This window comes from Camelina sativa, chromosome 8, assembly GCF_030686135.1.
Source record: "Camelina sativa cultivar CO46 ecotype springtype chromosome 8, ASM3068613v1".
NCBI classification, from domain to species: Eukaryota; Viridiplantae; Streptophyta; class Magnoliopsida; order Brassicales; family Brassicaceae; genus Camelina; species Camelina sativa.
This window is the reverse complement of record NC_141887.1, coordinates 11184641-11200049: the sequence shown is the minus strand read 5'-3', so window position 1 is coordinate 11200049 and position 15409 is coordinate 11184641. Positions and strand designations below refer to the sequence as shown.

Here is a 15409-nt window from a genome sequence, read left to right as displayed (position 1 = left end):
GACTGGGAAGTAATGGCTATTTAGGTCCGGCTTCTGGCTCGATCAAGTGCTCGATCACAGCTCGGTCGAGTGGCGGTCGAGTAGGTGGTCGAGTGGGTACCTGAAACACAAAACAGCCAAGCAAAGGAAGATTCGAGTTCAGTAACTTCACAAGTGTTTAAACGAACTTAATCTTAGACTAATAATGATCCTAAATGTCACAAAGCACACTCAAATGGGCAACGACGCCAAATTGAAACTGACTTTCTTTGTGGTGTGGTGAAAGAAAGATGTATGGAATGATGATGTATGGAATGAATAGAAGTCAGGGTGTTTCAATTCCCCTTATGCAGTTGCAGTATAAGAGGTGTCAGTCCTATCTGAGTGATTGTGAACAATTAAGATGTGCGTATGAGTCTAAGTCAAGCCAATTGTAAAGATTGTTTGTCACTAACAATCCTAAAATGAGATATGAAATGCAGAAAGTAAAAACAATTAGAATAAGATACTAAATGCAAACAGAACAGACAAATTAAAGCTATGATGAAACTAGAACAGAGATAGACACTATGCTAATGAACTAATGCAAGACAAGTAATGAACAGGAAACTAAGTGAATGCAATGGAAATGAAACAGGAATGAAACAAGACAATCACAAATCAAAAACACAAGTTCTGGGGATGAACTCGAGCAGCACTCGACCGAGTGTAGGTCGAGTACGTGGTCGAGCTAGACTTAAACGTGAAAACAGAGCAACACAAGAAAAACAGAGCAATGCTAAAACTAATCAAACAACAAGCAAGCAATGATATTTAGACTAAGATTTCAATAAACAAAGAAGGCCTTGAGGAGGGATTCATGGGCTGAGCTAATCATTGTGGTTATCTAACTTGGTCAACAAATCTCAAGCAAACATTGAGCTGATCTCTAGACATACTATTCTAAGACATGTTTAATCCACTCTCATGGCAAGAAACAATCAAACCTATGCATTTCTAGACTTGTTCTCACAAAGAAAAGAATCTACACAAGCAGGCATTAAGCAATACATCTCAAACCAAACAAGACTTCTAATCTCTTAGCAAGCCTAATGGTAAGCTCTAGATCTAGCCTTATCTATGCTCCTTAGACATTGGTGTGATGCTAAGATGCTTGAAATCAAACCCTACCTTCTCAGATATAGGATTAGCATTAAGATCATCTAGCCTAGAAGAGATCTACAACAATCAAGCTTGACCAAATCAAACAAACCACAAGATCAACCCAGCCTAACCCATCCTCAAGGTCCTAAACAAACTACTCACAAGAACACATGGTGAAATATGTCAAAAACCCAGAAAATAATGAAACTTGCATCATTAGAAAGATGAAACAGAGATCTACAATATTGATGAAGGAATAAAACTCGAAATCTTAATACTTTGAAAGTTATGAAACAAACAAAATATAAGAATCTAGTCTTTTTCTCTCAAACAAGTACAAAATCTAAAAATAAAAGAAAGTGCAAAAGGAATAAAATCTAAAAAAGGTAAAAACTAGGTTTTAGACTCTCTAAAAAGCTGGACTCTCTGGTGGCTGCAGGTACAAGGGCCTTATATAGGAGGTGAGGTGGAAGCCCTAAAAATACAAAAAGTCAAAGCAGTCAACGGCTCGGTCAACTCGACCAGTGCTCGGTCGAGTGGTTGGTCGAGCTGGCTTCTCTCGTGCATTCTCCACTCGGTCGAGTCCTTCTCAGCACACGGTCGAGTGGTGGTCGAGTGGTGCGGTCGAGTTGGACTCCGGACCTTGATTCTACAGCCTTAACTCTCTTGTTTTCTCCTCAGGATTGCTTCACTTCTCCTCAGCATTGCTTCCATGCTCCTTAAGCTCCAAAATCACCTGTTTATGCATGAAAAGATGCAAATGCAATGAAACTATACTCTAATGCATGATTAGTCCTAAAGCTACACAATAATGGCCTAAATGGATAGCAAAAGATGCAAAAGTTGTGAATAAACTAAGGGAAAACAAGGTAAAATATATGAACATCACAGACTATCTCTAACAATAGATGGAGAACCAGAGAACTATCTTGAAGCTGGAAAATTAAAAGAGTGGAAATAAATTACATGACTCAAATTTAGGATCAGTTTGGTAATCAAGATATTTGTTGAAGATTTATATCTTTGTTCATAATTGATTTTTCGAAAATGTTTTCAGTGAATCACGCTGAAGAGAATATATCTGATCACTATGAGTTTAATTTTGGAGAATGATGCTGAAGTTTGGTTTGAAGATCACGTTGAACTTTTATGATTTATTTATGTTTTTTTATAAAGAAAACCCAATAACTCATTTAGATCGCCGCAGGTTATTTTCACCCTAATTCGATTCACTTAATTTTGGGTTTTTTTTCTGGAATTGACCAGATCCGTAAGCATTTTTGTACTTTTCTTTTACATATATAGAGATTTCTAAATACAAATCGTTTCTTGTAAGAGTCAGAGGTCTTATTAGACAACTAATAAGATCTCTGGTCAAGCATGCTTCCTTGTTGTCATAGACAACAACACTCTAAGTCCTCTAATCTTCATCACATGTTGGTCCTTTTTAGAAAATGGAAAATAAGTTTTAAAGATATGTGACCATAAAACTTACTTGAAATATAAGATTCCATTTTATTTGTGATTTTTCTCCTTCTTCTTTGGAAGCATTTGCCTTTTGGATTCCAACTATTCATCTAAAGAAAGAGAACTAACATCTGATGTGAAACTTTTTGGCTGTCTTGGATGTACCCTTGGATGTCTTTCATTTTTTGGCTACTCACCTTAAGGGAGAAGTGAAACTTTTTGAAAATGGTAGAAGAACAGAAGTGATATGTTAGTGATGCTTAGTAACTTTGACAATGCAATATATGTTAGTCGTGGTTTGTAACCCTGAATTTCCCCATTGCCTTCGTCCATGCAAAATTCTCAATGATTCTCCATTGACCATGTACGATCACTCTGTGGAACTTAGTTAGTTGTCATTTCTTAACCTCCACATGAATCAGAATACTCTAAACACATGACCACAAATTTATTCTCAGTTATAAACTTCATTGTAATATATAAACTGAAAGTCCTGAATAATGAATATTACGATTAATAAGCTTAATGAGCTGTATAAGGTATGATGGATTCAACTTTCTTTGACTAAGCTGTATTTATTGGTAGACGTAGATAGGTCACTCAATTATGTTATTTTCTTTAAATTCAAAATATATGAGGTTTGTTAGTTTAGGAAACTAATTAATGAGATTTTTGATTTGGAAATCAATTATGTGACTTAAATTTAGGATCAGTTTGGTAATCAAGATATTTGTTGAAGATTGATATCTTTGTTCATAAATGATTTTACCAAAATATTTCATTGAATCACGCTGAAGTTTGGTTTGATATGATAAATATAATATTTATGATCGCCGCGGGTTAAATTTTGGAGAATAGTGCTGAAGTTTGGTTTGGAGATCACGTTGAATATTTATGATTTATTTATTTTTTTTTTGATAAAGAAAACCCGATAACCTATTTAGATTGCTGCAGGTTATTTTCACCCGAATTCGATTTACTTAATTTCGGGGTTTTTTTTATATTGACCCAACACATAAGTGTTTTTGTACTTCACTTTTATATATATATATATATATATATATATATATATATATATATATATATATTTCTAAACATAAGTCGTTTCTTGCAAGAGTTAGAAGTCTTATTAGACAACAACTAATAAGACCTCTGACCAAACATGCTTCCTTGTAAGAGACATAGACAACACTCTTAAAAATCCTCAAATCTTCATCACATGTCTGTTCTTTTAGAATACGGAAAATAAGTTTCAAAGATATATGACCATAAAAGTTACTTGGAATATAAGTTGTCCTTAATCCTATTCGTGATTGTTCTTCTTTTTTGGAAGCATTTGTCTTTCGGATTCCAACTAAAGTATTATGGTATGTCGTTAAACGTTTGTTCTCTTGCTTCAGATGAATATTTGTTTAGATCAAATCATGCCAAAATCAGTGGATCTTGGATGTCTTTCATTTTTTGGCTACTCACTATAAGGGATATGCTAGTGATGCTTTGTACCTTTGACAATGCAAAATATGTTAGACGTGCTTTGTAATTCTAAATTTCTCCTTTGCCTTCTTCAATGCAAATTTCTCAATGATTCTCCACTGACTATGTACGGTCATTTAATGGAACTTAGTTAGTTGTTGTTTTTAACTGTCGCATGAATCATAGTATCCTACACACATGACCACATATTCATAGTCAGTTATAAACTTCATTGTGATTTAGAAATCGGAAGTCTTGAATAATGAATATTACGATTGATAAGCTTTGTCGAAGGTATGATGAATTCAACTTTGACTAAGTTGTATTTATAGGTAGACGTAGATCAATCACTCGATTATGTTAGTTTTAGGGTATATTCTCTTTAAATTCGAATTATATGAGGTTTGTTAGTTTAGTAAAATAATTAATGAGATTTTTGATTTGGAAATCGATTACGTGACTCAAATTCAGGATTAGTTCGGTAATGAAGATATTTGTTGAAGATTGATATATTTGTTCATAATTGATTTTTCAGTGAATCACGCTGCAGTTTGGTTTGATATGATAAAGAGAATATATATGATCGTCACGGATTTAGTTTTGGAGAATGATGGTGAAGTATTGTTTGGAGATCACATTTAATATTTATGATTTATTTTTCTGCTTTTTATAAAAAAACTCGATAACTCATTTAGATCGTCACAGGTTAGTTTCATCCGAATTCGATTCACTTAATTTTTTGTTAAGTTGATATGAGAATATTTAATTTTATCTCATTAAAAAAATGTAAAACGAAAACTAAGTTTAAGGGGGTGTTATTGGATTCTAATTTATAAAGATTTTTAAACAGTTCAACAAAATCATTAAAAGTGAATAAGTGAAAGATGGTTAAAGATTGCTAGAGAGTTTTGTTGATTAGTTATCTAAAATCTTGTAAAGTAATCCAAACAATGCTAGTATTTTTGTGATACTTTCCATGTTTTTATTTAGTAAAGAAAGTGTTTAAAATCATGAACCAATAACATAATAATTGAATTCATTAACAATCCTATATTCTTTTGTTTTAATTGAATAACACATTAATGACTTTATAAAAGTTTGAATCCAATAACCCAATTTTGTTAAGATTTTAAATGACTTTTTACAAATCAGAAACTAATAATACTAAACTTTAACAGAGTTTAACAAAAACTTGATCTAATAAAAACAGATTTTAAGTAACATTTAAAATCTTTAAAACTCTATTCAAATCTCAAACCAATAACCCCACTAAAAATCGACTATATTTTAATTAAGGATATATAAAATAAAAATTAGTATATTAAATTCATGTAAAAAATACCAAAACAACATTTAATTGAATCGAATAGAATATGTATTAGATTATAGTATTATATTTGTATATTTGCGTGAGATGTTTTGTAATACTAGTAAGATACGTTTTACTCTTTCGAAATCTAATTTTGTTTTGTTTTGTTTTGTTTTGGAATCATAATAAGAATTGGTTCAGTATTTTTCACATCATTAATTAGTTCTAAAATCGAAGAAAGTAAATTTAAAACCTTTTAATCTTGTTGCAGATTATTAGACTACTATAACCAAACTTGTGTTTGATAAAACTGATTGAAAAATGATAATGAAAACGATGTGTGTAAATTTGACTTTGATTTATCTTGTGGGATGTTAAAATTAACAAGATGATCAGATCGTACTTTAGTGGGTCGGGCCTTAGTACCTCTTAACGGGTTTATTAATGAGCCGAAATGGAATAAAAGAAAGAAAACACGAATTTGATTGCTTGTCCCTAATTAATAATGGCTTCTTTCTTTGATTAACGAAAAATCAAATTTGCTCACTCTTACCTAACTGTCCTTTTCTCTCCCATAACTTGAAAGAGATAATGTGGATTCACCAAAGAATCAGAGGAAGGACGCGACGATGGTGAATTCATACATACCTCTTCGTTTCACCATCTTCATCTCCTTCTCCATCGCAGCATCTTCTTCCTTCAAACTCCACTCCGCTTCCCATGCTCCGTCGTCGTTGCCAAAAGCCACCGCCGACGATCTTATCTCCGTTCTCGGACCATCCTACGCTGCGTCGTCCCTTAACCCGATCGTATCTCGAGATATCAAATCGTGTCTCAAATTCCTCGTCCCTTTCAAACCGGATAAACCTAAACCCGAATTCGGACGATGTTCGCTTCGCACTGGACTCTGTTCAGGTAAAATCGAAGCCGTTGAGAAGCGGAGCAAGGTTGAAGATGAGAATTCTCTTGTCTGGTGGCCACCGGAGCCGATTCTGGAACTTGCTCGTCTCGCTGTTGATTCCGGTGGTGATCCCGGTTCAATCCAGCGAACTCTCGATCCCAAAGTGATCCCGGTTTGTTCTTTGTTCGTTTGATTGTGGATATTGTCGTTGAATTGAATTGGTTTAATTAAACTCGGTTTACGTGCTGTAGGTTCCTGATGTTGAACAATCAAGAAAAAATAAATGCCAGCTCACAAGAACTCCATATGGTCGTCAGTTTATAGCAGAGGTAAAAAGCTATTTTGGTGTTTTTTTTTTAAAATCTCATGGTGTTATGTTCTGATTGATGATGCTAATGAACAGGAAGTGAACTCATATTTCGAGTTCTTGTTTCAACTAATTGAATCTAGGGGACCTAGTGTTGGACTGAATGTGTCATTGAGTAGATATGATTTGTTCCATGGTCACCTATTTCTTGCCTCAGATACTGGACGCCTTGGGATACTGTAAGTCTTCTTAATATGCATTACACACTTGAAATAGTAACAAGGAAGGATCATTGAGGAGGTCTTTACCATTTAGTTAATTGTGGGAGCCTTTAGGCTTTGGTTCGTTCTCTTTTGTTCTTGAATGTAACCAACAGTTCATGATCAATAAATAAAGAATGGTTTCTGATTCTTATCACCCTTGTTGCAATATTTCTAGAAGTTGAACATATGTAGTGATTTATGGAAGAAGTTTCTAGAAATAGTTACAAGGTTGAACTAGATTTTAACTAGTGTTGTTGATCAGTATCTTCTGCTGATGGTAGGTTTCATGCTAAAGAGTATCCAGCTTATGACAAGAAAGTGTTTCCTTACAACATGGGATATTGCCAGAGAGGTAATTTGTGTTCTTGTCCATGTGACTGTGATTTTTCTTGCATTGAAATACAGAAATGGTCACAAAAATCCCTTGAATCTTCAGTTTTATAATTGTAACTTCTTTTGTGTTAGGATCTGATGTGACGTACGATGATTCAATGAACTTGAGGAATATCCTATGGCTGGCACCATTACCCAGCAACTCTAGTCCAGGTTGGGTTGCTCTAGGTATCATTACTTCTCTTGTCATCTCCGAGAGTAATAAAAAAGAACTTTCCTAAAAATCTGAACACTTTTCCTTTCATGACCTTCGGTCTAACATTCCTTTTGATTCGTACAAACGTATCTATGACTACTCTTGTTCATTCCAGAAATTTCTCTTGTGTTACGTTCTTTTGAATCGCGTGAAGCAACTGTAATGTTTAATTGATCCATAGGTGTACTTGTGGTGCTTGATGCGCACCCAGATGGAATCATATACCGGGATCTTATCCCTAAGTATGTTCAGTTTGTAAGAACAATATACGAAGGTTTGAACAACTCTAAGCCTTCTCTCATCTCACTTATCCTCTATTTGCTTCATTGTATATCACATTTTGATTAGACTTGAACTCAAATATCTCTTACAGAACTATGATCTATTGTAAATTTCTGTCTTATCCTTCTCCATCAGATGATTTGGGAACAACGGCAGTTGATGTCAATTACTTGAATGTCGGAACTACTCAGGAACCTGACTATCAGCTTTTCATGTGCTGAAACCAGTTAAATGTTGACGATTACGCAGTTGTCTGGTCGAGAATTTGATTAAGATAAGTTACTGGCGATGGTCTAAGGTCAAGCACGTTCCAGTTGGTTTGCTAATTTAGACAGGTGTGAAATATTGTGGGTTGCAAATAGCTTTAACAGTGTGTTAGGTAAATTGTATCCAAAGTGACATTGGTGATGTAAATTAATTTCATCAATAACATATTACAGATTTATTATTTTCCTCCAGACTCCTGATTAACCATTTCAAACTGCTGCCTGCTGGTGATAATATTAGTATAAAAAGACAGCAGGCAAAAATAAAAGTAAAAAGCTCCGATGCCGGGAATCGAACCCGGGTCTCCTGGGTGAAAGCCAGATATCCTAACCGCTGGACGACATCGGATTTGTTGACAAATTGGTATATATTTATATCTAGAGTTAAATACAAGGAAAACACGAAATTATTATAAAGTTAAGGGGGCTCGAGTGCAAATCACTAAAAGTTTCACAATTGACCTAAAACTAAAAAGAACAGCGCGATTCATTAATCATTTTATTCATTAGAAATCCCTCTCACTGTCAACGAGAAGTCGAAGAAAGCAAACAGATTTCGAAGTTTCGTCGCCTCCCTCTAATCTTCGATCTCTCTTTCTTCTTCCAATCGCTTTCATCTTCTCCCGTGGAAGAGGAAGCCGATCTACTAAGTATATAGCAAGGTTTCTCCCTTTGTTTTGAAATTTTTGAAGTAGCCAAACTAGGGTTTTGTTCTGTTTTACTTTATTAGGTTCTTCCGCATCTTATGGATAGTTTTATGTTATATTCCCAGGTTTATTTTACGGATCCGTGAAGCTTCTAATCTGAGAAGATGGTAAGTTGCGTGATGGACTTAGGGTTTGTTTTTTCGTTCCGTCTTGTTTTCTTCACTATTATTTCAAATTCTGACTCTTAACTTTTTTGTTTTGTTTTGATTTGTTTTAGCTTCCTCTTTCGCTCCTCAAAACTGCTCAAGGCCATCCTATGGTTAGTGAAATTTCCATCCTTGATTATTTATTTTGTCTTTTGTATGGGAGCTGAGTTTGAGCGAGCACTGTTTAAATTTGAGATGTTGCGTTAAAGGGTTTATATATTTTTTTGCATTATGATAGTTGTGTGCAATTGCTTAAAGTTTGCATCTTTTTGATGATTGAATTGTTTTGGTAGCTTGTCGAGCTTAAGAATGGAGAGACCTACAATGGGCATTTGGTGAATTGTGATACTTGGATGAACATCCATCTGCGTGAAGTCATCTGTACATCAAAGGTTATCTTTTTTTAAATTTTTTTTTTATTTTGTCTGTTCCGTAATGAGATTTTGTGTAGTTTGAGACTCTGATACGTTGCTGCTTGATTACATTGTAGGACGGAGACAGGTTTTGGAGAATGCCCGAATGTTATATCCGTGGTAACACAATCAAGTATCTTCGAGTTCCTGATGCGGTAATATGTTTTCTTGTATAATATGCCTCTTGCTTGATCGAGTTTTTTCTTTCTTTCTTTCGTTTCGGTTCTTCTTTCTCTGGAATGACGATACTTAGCCAAATCAGATATGTGCTCCAAGAGGCATTTTTCTGTGGAACTCTGTTCAGCAGATAGGGTGCCTCTTGTTGTAGTGCGTCTTAGACGATATCACAGGGAATGGTTTTACCTGACCAGAATGTTTTTTCACTTTTATGGACTTTGCTGTGTTTTGTTTCTGAAGCCAGTTGCTCCATTTCTTGAAATACGCTCTTTTTAAATTCGTTTTCAATCCCTATATTATCTAAGATAATCACTTATCATTCACTATATCTTTACTTGGAAGTGACAGTTATAAGCTGTTTCTATTCTCTATTTGCTGCTTCAACCTAGATTGAGTTGACTGACTTGTATTGATTTCTTCTCTCTTTTCAGGTGATTGATAAAGTACAGGAGGAGAAAACCCGCACAGGTATAGTATCTCTCACTGTCTATGTTGTGCTTTTACTGAAATATTCTTAAGAGTTTTCTGAAGTGTTGACATCGAGAATACTTAACTGTAAAAATTTAATCGAGAATACAATACGCTCAAGCGTTACAAATTAGCCATGTTTTTTTTTGTTTTGATCCAATGGCAAGAATTACGGATTTATTGGGAGGTTTTCAAGCAGATGCAAGCTGTTCCTGATAATTATCAGTAATGGTTGTATATGTGCAGATAGGAAACCACCAGGGGTTGGACGCGGAAGAGGACGTGGTATGGAAGATGGAGGGGCCAGAGGCCGAGGCCGAGGAACTTCAATGGGGAAGATGGGTGGTAACAGAGGTAAAAAAAATACACAGCCAAAGCTGTCACAAAACTCTGATTTTACTAGAATAACTCTGTGTCTGCCTCTAATATATTTTAAGCTAAACTCAAATTGTGTTGTCTTGTGAAAACAGGAGCAGGTCGTGGGCGTGGTTAATACAACAACTTTTAAGAGTTTCTCTGTTTTTAGCTGGCACCAAGCGCTGCTAACTTCTCTTGTTGCTGCTACTGGGTTAGTTTGATTGTAGAGAAAACCAGAGTTACATAAGAAGTTGGTCTTTCATTGGTTTTCTATTTACGTATGTAAGGGATAGGGAGGGAATGTGTTTTTGGATTCTCCTTTTGATCTTTTGGAAACAGAAGTTGTCTTTTGCCTTGTGAAATTTGACGGTATATGAAATTTGAGAATGCTGTTTCATTTACGCTTCAATTGAGTCTGTTCGGTCAATGTTAGCAATTTTTGCTGAAGTTAAAATAATTATTATGTGATCAAATTTCATAATCTTAGAATATAAACTATAAGCCAGAGGAAGACGATCGGATGTCAACATTAAAACGATATTACATCACATATTCCAATGGGGTATGATCGAAGGAGACAGAAACAAAGTTTGACTTGTATCAATCCTAGAGAGTAGCAAGTATAATAAAGCAAGTGATCATCAAGTCAAAACAAAGTCGACGCTGAGGTAAAAGCTTCACCGAATTCTAAATGGCAGAAGAGGAGAAACAAAAACTTAGGGCAGAGATCAGAATCGTAATGATCACTTTGAATTTGGGATTAAGAAGTCTGTAGATGAAGGAATCTGAAAGGAAGAGAATAAGCGTGTAGTTCTAACACAACTTCAATGCTTTTTGGTTAATAAAATCAGAAAGTTTCAATTGATTCAGTGCAGCATATGTTGAAATACTGTGACATGATGAACTGTGGTTTACTTTCGTGTAGTTGTAACATTGTTGTAGGTTGATAAGATCTGTGTGCGACTCTTTTAAGTATAAATCCGATACGAATTGACAAGGTAAATAATGAGATTGTCTCCAAAACTTGTAAATAAAATCCCAAACAAAAAAGCCAAAAACGGATAATGAGTTTTGCAAACACAGGTGGATTTGGTCCATGAAAACGAAAACTAACATTCGAATATCAAACTATTCCTCTTCGACAATCTTGCTTTTCTCGCTGACATAGATACCGTCAAGAAACTTCCTGATATCCTTCTTCTTAACGTGACATTTCTGCACATAACCACAACAAATCCATGTAAATCAAACCATTCATTTGGTTTCAGTATGCAAAATGTGATCCCAAACCTCAAACATCAGCCAAACAAAACACTTCCAAACACAAATGGTCATCCTTATTATACAAACTAGGCAAAATTTACTAATCATTCTGTTGTAAGAGACATATTTATATAGATAACATCAATCTTAAGTTTATACAAGAAAACAAATTATGGAAGAAGATGCAAAATACCAAATTCAATCATCAACCAAAAAAAAGACTGAACCTTGTCCCAAGAAAATGAAAACTGTGCTAATTATAGAGAGTGTTACCTGGTTGATCAAAGCACATGACCTTGAGACGAGCTCGATATCGTTACCATCAAGAACAATCTCATCCTTAACCTTCTCAGATCGAACAATGGTTACACCATCCAACATATCTACCTTCCTCACCTATTATATAAACCACATTTCTATCTACCTTCAGTCTTCCATCATTTTAGACTAAACCAAAACAGTGATGAAGAAGAGAAAAAAAAGACAAACCTTTTTCTCGCCAAGGAAGTTACGGATCTCAATAGACTTGCCATCACCACCAATAGAAGCATTGATGGGGAAATGAGCGTACACAAACCTCATCTTGTACCGGAACCCTCTGGTAACACCGGAGATGAGATTATCAACATGGCTAAGAGCGGTTCTAATGGATGCACTGGTTTTGCGTGATCCGAACCACGAATCGATCTTGAGCTTCTTCTTCCCGGTCTCGGGGTCCTTAATCAGCTGGAAATCGAGGTTGAGATGCTTGAAATCACGAACAAGTTTGCCTCTAGGTCCTTCGACTTCGATGACTTTAGCGTGAACCTTGATGGTTACGCTGTCGGGGATGTCCATTGTCTCGGAAGATAGAATCGTCTTCATTTTCACCAACCTCTTTGACGACGATGGCGACTCTCTCTTTTGCTCTCTCTCACGTTTTGAGCAGCTCAGGCAGAAGATGAAACCCTAATATATCGTTTTGTCGGCGGCTTTTTAAAAACACAGAAACCCTAAAAAAAAAAAAAAATGTTAATGGGCTATCAAACCAGCCCACTAATAAGCTCACGGCCTGTTAAGCAATTTGTGATCTTTTTTTTGGAAAGTGTTGAGTAGTAGAGCCAATAATGGTGTGAGCTTGTCGAGGTAAAAATGGCGAAAACCAAAGTGGAGAAGAAGAGTCAAGATCAACAACTCCTCGTACCTGAAGATGATACTGCTTCATCATCTCGGAGGAGCCTCGCCGGAAACAGACAAAGACTTGCTTCTCTCGACATTTTCCGTGGCCTCACCGTAGCCGTACGTTTCTTTCTTTCTCTCTTACTTCCTGCGAAATTCCGAACTTTAAGTTTTTCTTTTAAAAAGTTCTTACTTGAATCAGTTGATGATTCTCGTTGATGACGCTGGAGGAGAGTGGCCAGTGATTGCTCATGCTCCATGGGAAGGTTGCAATTTGGCTGATTTCGTAATGCCTTTCTTTTTGTTCATCGTCGGCGTCTCCATTGCTCTTTCCTTAAAGGTCAGTTTTTTTGGAATTCGTAAGCTCTCAGAGTTCTGATGTTTGTTGCATAGAAATTGAATTACAAAACCTGTGTCTGTTCTCAATATTTTCAGAGGATTTCGAACAAATTTGAAGCTTGTAAGAAGGTTGCTTTTAGGACTTGCAAGCTTCTCTTCTGGGGTCTTCTATTGCAAGGTAATTTAACTAACCTTGTAGATTGTAGCCTCTTTAATTTAACATTTATGTATTTGGATACTAGTTTATTTTCTTTTGCTGTTTAGGTGGTTTCTCTCATGCACCTGATAGATTAAGCTTTGGTGTTGATGTGACTATGATGAGGTTTTGTGGGATTCTTCAGGTGTTGTCTCATGCTCATGGTTCATTTTATGTATTTATGTATTGTAACTTAGAAGGTTCATGTTTGTCTTCTGTTTTCATGTAGAGAATAGCTTTATCTTACTTGGTAGTAGCATTGGTTGAAATCTTCACAAAGGACTCACATGAGGAGAATATGTCATCTGGGACTGGGAGGTTCTCAATATTCAAGTCATATTATTGGCATTGGTAAAACCTGACATTTGAGTTAGTTTAGAATTAAAATTTCATGAAAATCAGATCAAGAGTTTCGAATTAATCTTGTTTCTAGTACATTCACAGGATTGTTGGTGCATCAGTTCTCGTGATTTATCTGGCTACAATCTATGGAACTTACGTTCCTGACTGGGAGTTTGTTGTCAATGATAAAGATAGCGTTCTCTATGGGAAAATCCAATCTGTAAGTCTTTCGATGTTTGTATGTTATGTGATCATTACTAAGGGTTGTGTGAAAATGGTCAGATAATATAAGAAATTTTGGGAATCCTTCCCTAGGTATCATGTGGTCTGAGAGGAAAGCTAAACCCTCCCTGCAATGCTGTTGGATATGTTGACAGACAAGTTTTAGGGATTAATCATATGTATCAACGTCCTGCGTGGAAACGATCCAAGGTACAATACGTAGTTGTGCTTGCTTATAGACTGAGCACGCTCTCTCCGAAGATTCTACACATGCTAGAAATTTTTTAAAAATGCATAATGATTTGTGTCAATCCTAATGTGCTTTTGAGTTTTATGTTACAGAAAATAAAGGAAGGGTCGATTAATTACATATGTTTCATGTCAATCAACTCAATCCTAATATGTTTTCGTTTGAGTTTTTAGGCTTGCACCAATGATTCTCCTTATGGTGGATCTTTACGCCAAGATGCACCGTCATGGTGCCGTGCTCCGTTTGAGCCTGAAGGAATCTTAAGGTCTAATTTTGTCACTAACTGAGCACTATCATCATCTTCAGAAGTTTATAACACTCAGAAACTTGTCTGTTGCAGCTCCATATCTGCTATTCTTTCTACAATCATCGGAGTCCATTTTGGACATATCATCTTACACTTGAAGGTCAACTTACTAAAATGAAACATAAGCCTCAAGCTCTGACGAACAATCACCGTTTTGGCTTTTCAACATCATTATCTCAAACATTACCAATTTTTTCAGGGGCATTCAGCTCGGTTGAAACATTGGATCTCCACCGGTCTTGTTCTCCTCACTCTCGGGCTTACTCTGCATTTCACCCACTGTGAGAAAGACCTTGCTTTTTTGATCCATCCAACTCAAAACAGTCTCTTCTCTTAACATATATAACAAACTCAAAAATGTATTGCAGTGATGCCTTTGAACAAACAACTCTACAGTTTCAGCTACATATGCGTGACCTCTGGTGCAGCGGCGCTCGTCTTCTCTTCCTTGTATTCACTGGTAATTCTTGCTCCACTACATCGACGACAACTAAAGACGTTTGATGACAAACTTTTGGACAAAACAGATTCATTGGTTTTTGTTGTTTTGGGATTTTGCAGGTCGATATATTAGAGTGGAGACTCATGTTTCTGCCTCTAAAATGGATAGGCATGAACGCAATGCTGGTCTACGTGATGGGAGCTGAAGGCATGTTGGCTGCTTTCTTCAATGGTTGGTACTATCGCCACCCGCACAGTACACTGGTAAATATTTAAACTGAGCCTGAATGTCCTCTTTATTTGTCTTCAAATACTACTACTCCAATTGATTTTTACTAACAACCTGTGGTTTAGATAAATTGGATTCGGGAGCATGTGTTTATCCGAGTTTTGCATTCAAGAAGAGTTGGTGTGCTTATGTATGTCCTTATCGCGGAGATTCTCTTCTGGGGTTTGGTCACTGGTGTTTTTCACAGATTCAAAATTTACTGGAAACTCTAAATCAGACACGGTGAAAAATACCAAATCTACAGTATACAGAAGTTGTAATAGTTAGGATATATATAAGTTCAAATTCCATGATAAGTGATGTAATCAAATTCATGATACGTTTTGTTTGAATAAAAATTATACATATCCGAATG

At 35.8% G+C, this 15409-nt stretch overlaps 4 protein-coding genes and 2 non-coding genes across 6 annotated transcripts; 4 read left to right on the top strand and 2 right to left on the bottom strand.

Annotated features, from left to right (window-relative positions):
- Nucleotides 1-5327: 5327 nt before the first annotated feature.
- LOC104707029 (uncharacterized) lies at nucleotides 5328-8163 on the top strand. Its single transcript, XM_087462076.1, has 7 exons — nucleotides 5328-6444; nucleotides 6524-6601; nucleotides 6676-6818; nucleotides 7124-7194; nucleotides 7308-7403; nucleotides 7613-7705; nucleotides 7849-8163. The coding sequence occupies exons 1-7, from the start codon at nucleotides 6001-6003 to the stop codon at nucleotides 7932-7934; spliced, it is 1011 nt and encodes a 336-aa protein (XP_087318202.1). The 5' UTR covers nucleotides 5328-6000; the 3' UTR covers nucleotides 7935-8163.
- A 93-nt stretch (nucleotides 8164-8256) lies between these two features.
- Nucleotides 8257-8328, bottom strand: TRNAE-UUC (transfer RNA glutamic acid (anticodon UUC)). The gene has a single exon. It is a non-coding gene; the product is annotated as a tRNA-Glu (tRNA).
- Nucleotides 8329-8382: 54 nt separating this feature from the next.
- LOC104707028 (sm-like protein LSM4) lies at nucleotides 8383-10674 on the top strand. Its single transcript, XM_010423280.3, has 8 exons — nucleotides 8383-8641; nucleotides 8752-8793; nucleotides 8904-8945; nucleotides 9126-9224; nucleotides 9323-9400; nucleotides 9854-9890; nucleotides 10137-10244; nucleotides 10361-10674. The coding sequence occupies exons 2-8, from the start codon at nucleotides 8791-8793 to the stop codon at nucleotides 10381-10383; spliced, it is 390 nt and encodes a 129-aa protein (XP_010421582.1). The 5' UTR covers nucleotides 8383-8641; nucleotides 8752-8790; the 3' UTR covers nucleotides 10384-10674.
- On the top strand, nucleotides 9480-9617 carry LOC147939937 (small nucleolar RNA snoR127). Its single transcript, XR_015564925.1, has one exon. It is a non-coding gene; the product is annotated as a small nucleolar RNA snoR127 (small nucleolar RNA).
- Nucleotides 10675-11213: 539 nt separating the features above from the next.
- On the bottom strand, nucleotides 11214-12479 carry LOC104707027 (large ribosomal subunit protein uL6z/uL6y). The gene is made up of 3 exons (XM_010423279.3): nucleotides 12000-12479; nucleotides 11784-11906; nucleotides 11214-11462 (listed from the first exon to the last, which is right to left on the bottom strand). The coding sequence occupies exons 1-3, from the start codon at nucleotides 12372-12374 to the stop codon at nucleotides 11376-11378; spliced, it is 585 nt and encodes a 194-aa protein (XP_010421581.1). The 5' UTR covers nucleotides 12375-12479; the 3' UTR covers nucleotides 11214-11375.
- A 96-nt stretch (nucleotides 12480-12575) lies between these two features.
- Nucleotides 12576-15407, top strand: LOC104707026 (uncharacterized). The gene is made up of 13 exons (XM_010423278.3): nucleotides 12576-12788; nucleotides 12871-13008; nucleotides 13104-13185; nucleotides 13272-13348; nucleotides 13433-13554; nucleotides 13648-13765; nucleotides 13861-13977; nucleotides 14191-14282; nucleotides 14358-14424; nucleotides 14524-14605; nucleotides 14693-14784; nucleotides 14886-15029; nucleotides 15120-15407. The coding sequence occupies exons 1-13, from the start codon at nucleotides 12642-12644 to the stop codon at nucleotides 15264-15266; spliced, it is 1425 nt and encodes a 474-aa protein (XP_010421580.1). The 5' UTR covers nucleotides 12576-12641; the 3' UTR covers nucleotides 15267-15407.
- The last annotated feature ends 2 nt before the right edge of the window (nucleotides 15408-15409 follow it).

Bases quoted from the DNA above. Each gene is read 5' to 3' on its own strand.
- LOC104707029 (XM_087462076.1), top strand. From the start codon at position 6,001: ATGGTGAATTCATACATACCTCTTCGTTTCACCATCTTCATCTCCTTC. The intron at 6,445-6,523 runs GTTTGTTCTTTG...TACGTGCTGTAG, and splicing joins TCGATCCCAAAGTGATCCCG to GTTCCTGATGTTGAACAATC. The intron at 7,404-7,612 runs GTATCATTACTT...ATTGATCCATAG, and splicing joins TCCAGGTTGGGTTGCTCTAG to GTGTACTTGTGGTGCTTGAT.
- LOC104707026 (XM_010423278.3), top strand. From the start codon at position 12,642: ATGGCGAAAACCAAAGTGGAGAAGAAGAGTCAAGATCAACAACTCCTC. The intron at 13,009-13,103 runs GTCAGTTTTTTT...CAATATTTTCAG, and splicing joins CCATTGCTCTTTCCTTAAAG to AGGATTTCGAACAAATTTGA. The intron at 13,978-14,190 runs GTACAATACGTA...TTGAGTTTTTAG, and splicing joins CTGCGTGGAAACGATCCAAG to GCTTGCACCAATGATTCTCC.
- LOC104707028 (XM_010423280.3), top strand. The intron at 8,946-9,125 runs GTTAGTGAAATT...TTGTTTTGGTAG, and splicing joins CTGCTCAAGGCCATCCTATG to CTTGTCGAGCTTAAGAATGG. The intron at 9,401-9,853 runs GTAATATGTTTT...CTCTCTTTTCAG, and splicing joins ATCTTCGAGTTCCTGATGCG to GTGATTGATAAAGTACAGGA.
- LOC104707027 (XM_010423279.3), bottom strand. From the start codon at position 12,374: ATGAAGACGATTCTATCTTCCGAGACAATGGACATCCCCGACAGCGTA. The intron at 11,907-11,999 runs GTTTGTCTTTTT...TTTATATAATAG, and splicing joins ACTTCCTTGGCGAGAAAAAG to GTGAGGAAGGTAGATATGTT. The intron at 11,463-11,783 runs GTAACACTCTCT...GGTTATGTGCAG, and splicing joins CATGTGCTTTGATCAACCAG to AAATGTCACGTTAAGAAGAA.